The 11,862-nt window shown below is 35.4% G+C and overlaps 1 protein-coding gene across 2 annotated transcripts; it reads right to left on the reverse strand.

The window, feature by feature from the left end:
* Window positions 1–290: 290 nt before the first annotated feature.
* Window positions 291–10,716, reverse strand: LOC105334887 (kinesin-like protein KIF11-A). 2 transcript variants are annotated; one of them, XM_011438492.4, is made up of 22 exons: window positions 10,558–10,716; window positions 8,577–8,804; window positions 8,148–8,292; window positions 7,653–7,772; window positions 7,089–7,213; window positions 6,581–6,671; window positions 6,278–6,423; window positions 6,051–6,147; window positions 5,818–5,913; window positions 5,628–5,716; window positions 5,124–5,211; window positions 4,785–4,994; window positions 3,972–4,179; window positions 3,402–3,574; window positions 3,032–3,160; window positions 2,517–2,879; window positions 2,334–2,417; window positions 2,039–2,134; window positions 1,731–1,953; window positions 1,277–1,452; window positions 1,062–1,181; window positions 291–886 (listed from the first exon to the last, which is right to left on the reverse strand). In XM_011438492.4, the coding sequence occupies exons 1-22, from the start codon at window positions 10,614–10,616 to the stop codon at window positions 767–769; spliced, it is 3,186 nt and encodes a 1,061-aa protein (XP_011436794.3). In that variant the 5' UTR covers window positions 10,617–10,716; the 3' UTR covers window positions 291–766. The 2 variants fall into 2 exon arrangements, with proteins under 2 accessions (XP_011436794.3, XP_065938286.1); XM_066082214.1 differs by having other exon boundaries at window positions 7,653–7,769; window positions 8,145–8,292.
* Between the last annotated feature and the right edge of the window lie 1,146 nt (window positions 10,717–11,862).

The following is an 11,862-nucleotide window of genomic DNA, read 5'->3' on the forward strand; positions in this document are numbered from 1 at the left end:
ACAATAATTTCATAGTCTGAGATTACTCATGTATAGTAAACTATACCCAGATTACAAATGTACCATACATTTGTTGGTTTGAACGTATTTTTTTGTATATATAATATATACAAAGGGTTCGAACACAAGTTCTTGCAACTTACTAGGTTCTCGCCCTATGCTTTCATTTGTTAAAGCATTGAATGCTTATTTTTCCGATATTGTCAGTACTATAACACACCAGGCTGAGCAGACAAATTGAATGTTGGGGTTATGTTAATGGTTGATACATTAAAAACTTTGTATAACAGTTTGGTATGTTTGGGATAATTTATTTCACTCTGCATGGGGACTTCCTCATGATACAGTATACACATGATTACACAGGTTTGTAAATTCATAAAATGCAACACAAAATTTACAAATAAAAGTTTGGAGTTAAAAGAGAGGAAAGTAAGAGTGAAAACTTGACAGAGTACAGCATAGAGATACATGTAGGACAGCAAGAGAACAGTGGTCTTCAAGTTGTGCTGGTTTTTTTTTAATACAATTTATTCTCCTTACATGGCCTATTTGTCAGCATCATGTTTAAAATTACTGGATAGTAAATGCATATTGTAAAATAGCAGTATTGCACAAGCAGTCTTAACATAACTACAAACTAAATTGTCCAAACCAAAGATCTTAACATTCAGTGGTAGTCATCTTTTCCCTCTGTTGATTAGAATTCTAGACTGTTTCTGTAGAGCGACCACTGAAATGAGCCGCGAGTCCAATGAACTGATTCCTAGGAATCGTTGTTACTGGAGCGCAGTGGAAGTCGCGTCTTGTTGCGCGGAGTGATGTTGGTACTATTAATCTTGACTTTTCTTGACTTTTTCAAAGCATTCTCTTTGGTTTCTGATGTCTGTAATTATAATAAAGGACAGCTTTACACAATGAACTACATCCACAGACTCAATCATTTAAACATATGGTAGTTCATGATATGACATACAATGTATATATAAAGAATGACAATAAAGAATTTCCCCGTTTAAGGTCGGTTTTTAGTTTTATACAGAGCAGCCAGTCTGACGTACCTTGCTGGAGTAGCTGAAGACAGACACCCCTGAGGTCGCGGAGGAACACGACATGTCACTTCCTGCCTCACTCACATCATCTGGAATCTCCTTCTGAATAGCCTGGGTCTGATGATCCATCTGAAGTTAACAATATATTTGCCATTATCATCTATACAAACATACAACTGATGTGAGGTTTAAACAGAAGGTTGACTTTACACCTGAATTCCCACCTGATCACTGACCCCTCCCTCACTCTCCTCCTCTTGAGCGGCCAGCTCCAAGCTCCTCATCAGGTTGGCCTTTATAGGTGGGGGCTGGAAACCAAAGTCCTCCAGTAGCTCTTCATGGGCCCCAGTTCTTGTCAGACTTTGAGGGTACAGAACTTCCCGTCTTTGTGGGGTAGCACCTGTTCAATTGGATTCATTTTGAGTAAAATTATGAAGTTTTGTTGATCTTTGGTAAAAGGACCATTTTTTTATATTTCATATTAAAATTTATAGATTATTACATTAGATAGCAAAATTACATAAAGCACTGAAAAATACTAATAAAATATCATTACAGTTTAAAAAAAAAGAAATAAATGCTTTTATATAAAGCTAAAATTTCAAAAATGAACATGAAAACAAGACTGTACAAAATACATGTATATATTTATAAAAGTAATGAAAATATAACAATTACCTGTTGGGATATCTTTCTTCATCTTCTCTTGAAGGAAGGCATGCACATCCTCTACTCTATTTCCCAACTCTGTCTGTAGCTGATTGGACCATTGAATCACATGATCTTGGCTCTGAGCACTCTGATTGGTTAAATCAGTTGAGTAGGATTCCACCAGCTCTGTTACAGCACACTTACTCTTTGTGACATTCTCTAAGCTTCCAGCATAATCGGCATTCAGCTCCTGAATTATTACAATGTTTGTTGGTCTTAACAATAATTAATGGTTTTGTATGACTTTGTAAGTGTTGACAAGACCTCACACATACCTCAACTATTCTCTGGTGGCTGTCCTTCGCTGAAACTGTCTCAGATTTCCCCAAATCAACCCTCTCACACAGCTGGGAAACATAGTCCTTATGTACCTAAATGAAAAACAAAAGCTAGTGTATGGAAATCAACAAATTATTTGTTTAATATTTTTCTCTTTGTATTTTAAAAAAAAAACCTTGAAGAACTGAATTCTGATATAAAAAATCTTAACCACTTGGTAAATCATGTTCAACAAATTTGATGCACATTACTAAACATTAATTAAGCATTAAAAATTACAAACCCCCATACCTTGTTGCCTTGCTCTATATTTTCAATGACTCTCTCTGACATCTGTCCACAAGTATTTCGGCAGGAGTCTAATTCAGTAGAAACCTAAAACATCAAATGAACATACACCATGAAATTATATACTATATACTATATACTCAGCACATTGGTTTTGCTATATTCATAAATTCATCATCATCATACCTTTGAGACTTTCTCTCCATGGGAAATAAAAGTTTCCTGGAAATTCTTAATGGTTGTCTTTCCACTTTCGTGGCAACTACTGTCCAATGTGTCAATTTCCATGCCAACCTCCTCCGAGAACTTGTTCAATTGACCTCGAGATTCTTTGGTGGTTGTCTGGGACTGACTCAGAAGTCGTCTCTTCTTAATAAGAATCTTCTCCAGTTCTTCATCGAGCTCATTCATCTCACTATGAGATTGCTCCAGATTGCTCAGTTTCTGGCTCATCTCAGTCGAAAACTCACCAACCATGTTCTTGACCTTGGCTAAGTGTTCAGAGATAGAACTAGTCCAACTTTGCGTTGTCTGCTCAAACTCTTTTTTCTACAAAACATAACATGTTATAAAAAGGAAAAAAATTGAGCTTCAGGTCAAGAATTTTATCCAAACATCATAAATATATGTAGATCTAGATTAGAATTATATGAAGTCAGATTCTTCATAATTCATGTTTAAACAAAATGGCTTATAAATACCTGTTGCTGAAATTTCTCCAATTCCTGTTGGAGAGTATGAGTGGAAGCTTCCAGTTTCTCTTGAGCACTTTTCACAAGAGTCAAGAAAGTTTCCTGATAGAATTGTTGGTTCCGGGACTCCTCTAATACCTGTATTACAAATAATTATTCAAATAACTTCCAGATTTTAAAGCATGTATTTTGTAAATTTCCTGTTTACAAAATTTTTCAGAATTAATTATTTTTTACATTGTATTAAGTGTATACTAGAACACTTGAAAACTCATCAAAACAGTCCAATACTCCCCAAACCTGTAGGTGTTGAATCAGCTGGGAGATTTTACTTATGTATTCTGGGACTGTCAGAATTGAATCAACTGGGAGATTTTACCTGTGTATTCTGGGACTGTTCCAATGTCTTCTCCATCCAGGTCAGTCTGGACGTTGTCTGTGTGTCTGTGTGTTGGTGTAGAGAGGTCACATGCTCCTTTAGCTTGTCCTGCAAGCCACTGACCAGGTCTCCCAATGTAGTTGTTTCAGATCTCCCTTTTTCCAACATGCAAGCTAAAATAAAGACAATGATTTGTATGGTCTTTCACTCCAATAAAATTAACCATATTTTTTTTAGCATATCTGATACACTAAAGGTGACTTGGGACACCTCCATGTTGTAACGTACTTCCTGTTGAAATAAACAATAAAATTGAGTATGATTTCTTAAGTTTTTTTTCTGAATTATTTTGAACTTCATTTTTTTGGTCAAATATTTAAAAATTCTAAAACCATGAAAGTATTTTGATCATAAAATACTCTCATCCACATTAATAACCAAAGGTGTCTCATACCACCTTCAATATCATCGAGTTAACTCTATTGGATGTACTCTAATGTTGCTGATGGAATTTGATACAATACAATGTGTGTAATGTACAGCACAGAGACACTTGAGATGGTAGCTGACCTATTTTCTGTGTGCGGTCGGTGTGGAAGTCACTCTGAGTCTGTAGGAAAGCCTGTAGCTGAGTCTCTATGCTGTTGATTTCCCTGTTGAAGGCCCCCTGGAACTCGGTCTGACACTGCTCATTGTGTCTCTCTACCGACCGCTTCCTGTCCAGTTTGTCGTGCAGGCCATGGACATCAGTCAGGGTCGACTGGACCGTGGACATCAACTACAACAAACCACAAACACTGACACTCAGTTTGCTTCTAGTAGTTCAGTAAGACTTTAATTTTTCTTTCTCTTTAAAACTTTATATTCTGTTCTGTTTTTTAGTTTCTGTAGTTTCATTTATATCTTATACATTGGTGCATCAAATACTATGGATTTACAAATAGTTAGTTTGAAAGATTTGTGGACAAGTGCATTTCTGATACAAATTGTTTTCACTTTCAAGGATTTTTTGTAATTTGAGGAAAATTTATTTTCATGGGTGAATTTGATAAAACTGTTGATCAATAAATAATGATGTAAAACTATATATTGTCATACAGTAAGCAAATACATGTACCATTCATTTTTCAACACAAATTGCAATTGATTTCTTTTCTTACATGTACAAGACCTACATCTACTACAGATGGTCCAAGTGGAGGAGAGGGGGCTTACCTGCATTACCTCCCCCTACAGAATGTTCTCCGAGTTGAGATTTTGTTTGTGCTTACCTCTGTGGCTTTCCCATACAGACAGTTCTCTGAGTTGAGGTGCTGTTTGTGCTTACCTCTGTGGCTTCCCCATACAGACAGTTCTCTGAGTTGAGGTACTGTTTGAGCTTACCTCTGTGGCCTCCCCATACAGACAGTTCTCTGAGTTGAGGTGCTGTTTGACCAAGTACTTCTGCTCCTCCCTCTCCTTGACGGTCGTTTCAAGGGTCTGGGCCGTCTCCTCGAGGGCACCTGTTGTACGCACCAGGTGATTGGCCGTCTTCATCAGCCTCTTGCTGGTCTCTTCCAGCTCTCTCTGCGTGGTCTCAAACAAGTTGTTAATCTGAAAATATTGACATAAAAGATTTGATCTAAAGAGCTAACAATATCCATTACCAATCCAAACGTGCTCAAATGATATGAATTATATAAAAAACTAGATGGTCCAGAATACTGATTGAATGGTAGCTACCTTCTCTTTCTCCTTTGTGAGGGCGTCAAGTTGTTCTTCCATCTCATGAATGGAATCTTCCTGTTGGCGAATTTTTGTCTGCATAGCACTGAAAAGAAATGATTGTTTTACATTTTGATTGTTTATCATTACTGCTATTAAAATTTACTTAAACTACAAGTAAAAGTAATTTTTTTTACTCAATATTGTATGTACAGTACTCAATATCCACAAGTACTATTTTTTACGCTAAAGATAATATTATTACTGTATCAATTTTAACACTTCCTTTAGGTTATCATTAATCATTTGAAGTTTTATTTCCCCCTAGAAGTCTAACCCTTAAAAGCCAGGCTGCCTTAATTATCACACAACAAACACATTGCTTTTTGTATAATAAAAAGGTTGAATAGGCAATGTTTATCATTTAATCATATTACATCAATCTTCTTTAATTGTACTTGTATAAAAACAAAATGTTACCAGAAAAATATTATCTTTTAAAGAATATTTGAGAAAGATTACATGTAGTTTTCTTCTGCTAAGAAGATGCCATTTTTCTCCCTAGCTGCCTGGAGATCTCGCCTGAGTCTTTCAATTTCTTCATTATACGTCTGAAAAAATACCCATATTAGAGTGGTTCAGTACTTGATACAGCCACTGAAGAACAGTGTTTAGTGGTTTATTCTAATCCGGTCCAATTCAAACTTCTTACCCTCAGTAGCGCCTTCTTTGTCAGTTTCTGGTTCACTTCAGGCTGATTCTGAATATTCTTAGCTCGAAAAGCATAATCCAAAGTACTTAACGTTTCCTACAAAAACAGAATCTTTTAAATAAGCAGCTGAAATTACTTTTAGTTTGAAAGCAATGAAAGTTTCACATTACAAAATAAAGGTCTGGCTTAACACTCAGGCAGCTGTGTTCTAAGCGAGTCCTGAGAAGCTTTACCTCTAGATTGCAGGAAGCAGGCGAGATGGTGGCAATGATGGAGGTCTTCGTTCTTCCTCCCAGGGAGTCTTGTAGGAGACGAGTGAGCTTACTCTCTCTGCAACCAATCAACTTGAATGTATAGAAATGTTCAAACCAGAAACAAAGTTAAACTTACCTATACAAACACTGTATATTAATACTATATGTAAAAGACAATGATCCACATACTTCAAACTCAGTCTTACCTGTATGGGATGTGGGGGGCGTGCTCCACCAGTGCAGTGATGACGCGCCCCAGGGTCAGCAGACTCTGGTTTATGTTACCCGCCTCTCGTGCTCGCTTGTCCACAGCACCCGAACGCCCAATGTTTTCACTTCCTGCTAAATCAACCTAATGCAGAAAATCCTTTTATAAGAATTGTGCAGAAGTCTAATGTAGCCATTTTCCAAGATCTTTTTTTTCTGATGTTGTAATAAGAAATGTTACCTATTGTAAAAAACTTTAATTTTAAACTATGGACTTTAAATAAGCTGACTGAATTTCTGACCAGATAGAGTTTTCCTGTCTTCAGAAGTTCCTCGCCATCAATGGTGTTCTCCTTAATGTGTATAGTGACAGAAAACACAGTGTGGGATCGACTGCAAAACCAATAAAACATTAAGTAGTTATGTTCAGCTGTCAACTTTACCTTCACAAAACCATCAGGTTAAATAGTTGTACATGTATATTATACCGTATCAATACATGTATACAAGTGTATTACCAATACATATATTTTGAAAAATAATCATTATTATGTCCTCAAACATTACAATTTTTTTTACATTTACATTCAGCTATTGCATCAAAATGAAGAAATCTAACCATAAAAAATACAACCAAATCATTATTCATTATAATTCCAAATCTACAGTTTTGAGGCCTTTTATAGATGCACACTCCTTTTAAAAGAACAAATCAAAATTGCAAGAAAAAAAGGCACAAGAATGAAAGGATATTCAAAGACTTATTATGACATCATTAAGATGTTTGACCTGGACGTTTGACCTACTGACCTTGAGGTGGCATTCATCAGTGTGGCGGCCGTCTGTCGCCGCGCGGAGCCCCGCTCCAGGATCTGGAACACCTCTGACTTGTTCCGGACCACCACCTCTTCCAGACCTTGTATAATCACTGACCCCTGTCACAACACAAAACAGACTCTATATGACGTCTATGGTAAAAAGTGTGGATTTTTAAATGAACTTACTATTAAATCCACAATATGATTAGAAAATGAGTAAAACATTCAGAAAGTACTGTGACACTGTGAACATTGATTTTTTAAAAAAATCACACACAAAAAATGGCAGTTCTCTGATTCTGTCATTTTAAATAGCAACAACAAATACTAGATCTTATTCTGTGATAAGCAAACATGAAATGAGTGAACAGGACTGTATAGACTTAAGTGTTTAAGTCTAGAAGTCAAGATCTTGACATACAGAAGGGTGACAAAAAGGAAAAAAACCCACTTAGTATACCAAAATTATTTCATACCCAATTAAGAAACAATTATAAAAATGTCAATGTTATATAGAAAAAAATTCATAAACATGTAATTCCACATTAGCAGATACCTTTTTGGCGCTGTCCTCGTAGATTTTGAGGCGGAGTGCATCTTCTGAGGACCCCAACAAATCAAAGAGCTCTTCATTATACAGCTCAAGAAATGACACTCTTACTGAAAACTCGATCTCCTACAATTCAAGAAAACAATATCTGACTGTTGATAATATAAAATTATGCATTTAAAATATAATGCATACAAAGACAATATAAGACAAAGTACATAATGTATATATTCCTTTAATCTATTCTATTACAATAACAAATGAAAAATCAAAACAGGAAAAATCTTAATATTCAAAACAAGAAGTTCAACATTGATCTGTCAATTCTTAGTTGCTTTGTTTGGATTAAATATTGTTGTTCCAAATTGCTTCATATCATATGTAGAAAATAAAACTTGTATTATATTCAATTTTATTCAAAATCTTTCTCAATATCTTGAAAGAAATCTAATCCCTAAAGAAATATTTTTTGATGTTTGAAATATATTTTATCATAACTACCTGTGACTTAGAAAGCTGTTCAAATATGTTGAACATGGCCCTTGGAATGATGCCAGCCAGTGGGTCCTTCTCCCAGGACACCTCCTGGCCGTCCACCCGCCCACCCTCCATCGTGAAGGTTTTGCCAGTGCCTGTTTGTCCATATCTAGTAAAACAAAATAACAGGTTTATGGACAACAAAAATGCTGTGACTGTAAAGGTCTCCTCAGAGAAATGAAATTAAAAACCCCACAAGAAGAATTTTTGTCCATATACTATATTTTTTCAACTATACTATCTTTTTATCTTTTCATTCAAATAATCTATAACATGAGAATGTAATGAAATTGAAAAAAATATTGAATAAACAACTGAGTTCATATTTTTTGTGAATTATAATGTTAACTTAATCATTACAAATAGAAATCACTTTATATATAAGTTACATACGCAAAAATGGTACAGTTGTATCCCAGAAGCACCTCGTCAATAATCGGCGTGACAACTTTCTTGTACAGATCAATCTGCTTTGATGCTGGTGGAAATACATGGTCAAAAAAGAAAGTCTTTGTGTTTGGGTTTACTCCCAATCTTTCTTTAACTGTCACCTCTCTTTTCTCTCCATTACATTCAACCACTGAATAAGAAGCCTGCTTCTTTTCAATGTCATTGATGGGCCTTAACAAAAAATAAAAGAATACCAATTAGTTTTATTTCCACTTTAAGTATACATCAACCAGTGGACCTCTTGCAAAGGCACTGAAACAGGTATTACATTCCAATGGCTTATATCTGGAACACTGAACTTTATGCAGCCGAACAATGTGTAATAACAATGTATTTGTGAAACACAGACTTTCATTCTTTATGCAATTTTGCTTGCAATCGAATGTCAGACATGTCGGCCCAACGACACCTCGGCCCAACGACACTTCGGCCCCAGGACACCTCGGCCCAGATGGGTCGGCCCAAAATTTTAGACACCTCGGCTCACGTAAAAGACATCTCGGTTCAAGCAAAATTGAAACAAAAATATTTGATTTAAATGTTTTTATTTTATTAACATATATATTTTATCAAAATATTACATATCAAAGACGTGTAAAAGAAATTGAATTACTAAAAAAAATGAGACCATTAAGTTCTAATTGTTAAGCAAACAAGAAAGTAAAATTAAGAAAATGACGACAATTTCGACAACGACAATGACACTAATAGTTAAACAAACAAGAGGATGCAGCACTTTCCTTTGGAGTCGCAAACGCGTGTCACGGGTGACAATGGAGAGTTTTAAATTACGCGCAGTTAATTATAAGACGATAAACACCGAAGTCCATATATAACCTTTCAATGATTACCACCCCATATCAGATTTACAAAATCGTCAGAGAAACAACACATCATGACATTTCATTTCATTATTATGTAAAATATTTTTATTGTGTCCACTTTCTGGTCAATCTTTGTAGATTTAATAAAATGAAAATATCTAAATACTGCAATCTTTAAATCCTAGATTTAACACTAATATATTTTTTAAGTGTGTCATCAATTCCTGAAATTTCCGATCTATATACAAAATTCACATATTCTATTATTATTGTAGTGTAAAAAGTTAAGTAATAAAATTTCGACAACCTTAAAGTCATCAACTTTCTATTGGCTGTTGACAAAAAAAAAATGAGACGCGTGACCATCCAATGAAACAAATACACAGAGATTGATTGACAGGTTTTTTCATACATGTATGCAAGTGTGACCCGATGTCCGAAGTTATGCGCGCTTATTAATGTACATATCGATGTAAATTTAAAAACAATAGACATTAAATATAATGATCATGTGCGCGTCTTGTACGAACATTTTGATGCTAAATACCATCTGATAATTTTATCACATTTAGCACCAATTCAATATTTCATGTCGTTGGTCATTATCTTCAAAAAAAGAGATAGAAAGAAGAAATCAATGAATAGATAAAGTAATTATCTGCCCCTAATTTTTTTTATATTTATTTTTAGTAGAACCTAAAGTTTCATTGGGCCGAGTTGTCTTTTACATGGGCCGACGTGTCAATAAATTTGGGCCGACCCGTCTGGGCCGAGGTGTCAAACGCCCTTGGCCGAGGTGTCGTTGGGCCGAGATGTCCGTCTACCTTGCAATCAATAGCAAACATGTACCAAAAGTGATAGTTTTTTAAGTTGTCCAAAATACATGTAGAACTGAAATTGGTTGGATACACTAAAATGGAACGTATAAACGTCCTGATTAAACGTAATATCATCGAAACAAAAATTAAGGATATTTCAACTGATTGGGATTCATCCGCTATCAGCTGGTTATATTAAGATGACAGAGATGAACAAGGTTTCTGAACGCAAAATGCTATATCACCGTTCTTGATAATTAAATTTGAACAAATCTATCTTACCTGCATCGAACCGATACTTGAATGTTTTGGTTTTTCTCCCTATCTGGTTTACTTTTCATTTTTCCTCTTTGATCGCACACTGAGTGTTTTGAAAATGCCTGGCTATTTTGAAGTAAACCAATGAAATTGATGGTAAATTAAAGCACTTCATTTTACAACGCTTAATTCGATTGGTTGATTTGCTTTGATGACTACGCCCTCTAGGGACTGTTAGATTTCATGTTCGATAACTCTTGTCAGCATTCCAAGAATCAAAGTAATGAAACTACAGCTTGTCAAACGTAACAGTTTGTATGAAAGACAAAACTCTTGGGAATTCATATAGTGATCTACCTTTTTAGCCTAATTAAGCTTGTTGTCACCAATAAACAAATAAAAAAAAATGAAAAGCACAATTAAATTGATAAATTATTTAAAATTAATCAGCTGGGATGAACTTGAGTGTTTGAGTTCGAAGTGACGCACGATTTAAAAAGAAGCGTTTAAATAGTTGCCTTCGTCAGACACCTGATAAATTAACGAAAGGCATAGTGACAATGCACGGATCCAGAATTTTTTTCCGGGGGAGGGGGGTTTAGTTTGATGGTGCATGTTAATGGAGGAGGGGGAGGGGCGGGGGGGGGGGGGGTCCGAGACGATTTTCGGTTATTTTACTTTACTGCTATTCGTTTCCTACCTGATTTTCGAAATGTTGCAAACTTGAGTTTTTATCTATCTTTTAGCTACAGGGCTGTACTTAGCTCCCGTTCTGAAAAAAAATAAATCTACTGACACAACTCACCCATATATATAAAGTGTTTTCAGATATGATACCAATGCTCATGCACGGTCCCGACCCACCCCCCCCCCCCCTTTCCTGGAAAATTAAAATTTATTAAATTTATATAATAAACTTATCGCAAATATGCCCCCGGCAAACACAATTATCCTTTAGAACCCCCCCCCCCCTTTTTGGATCAATTTTCTGGATCTGCGCTTGATGCTGCGGGAGATTATCAAATGATATACATGTTTTGTTCAAATAAACATTTTAAAAAACTAAATTTTGTGTGTGCGACCCTCGTGTACACAAATTTCTAAGAAGTAAATCGACAAGAGGGCATTTACAGTTTCAAGTTTATGAATTTAAGTAATCGGCGAATTATCTCCAAGATTTTCAGTCACAAAAGTTCACAGCCTAACCCAAGAAGAAAAAACACAATGATCATTTTTTGTTACAGGGGTACTATATTAATCGCTTTTTTAAAAAAAAAAAAACAAACACCATATACGATTTCTGTCTTGAGTTCAGTACAATTTAGGTCT

The sequence above is a fragment of the Magallana gigas genome, chromosome 4 (assembly GCF_963853765.1).
Source record: "Magallana gigas chromosome 4, xbMagGiga1.1, whole genome shotgun sequence".
Classification (NCBI taxonomy): Eukaryota; Metazoa; Mollusca; class Bivalvia; order Ostreida; family Ostreidae; genus Magallana; species Magallana gigas.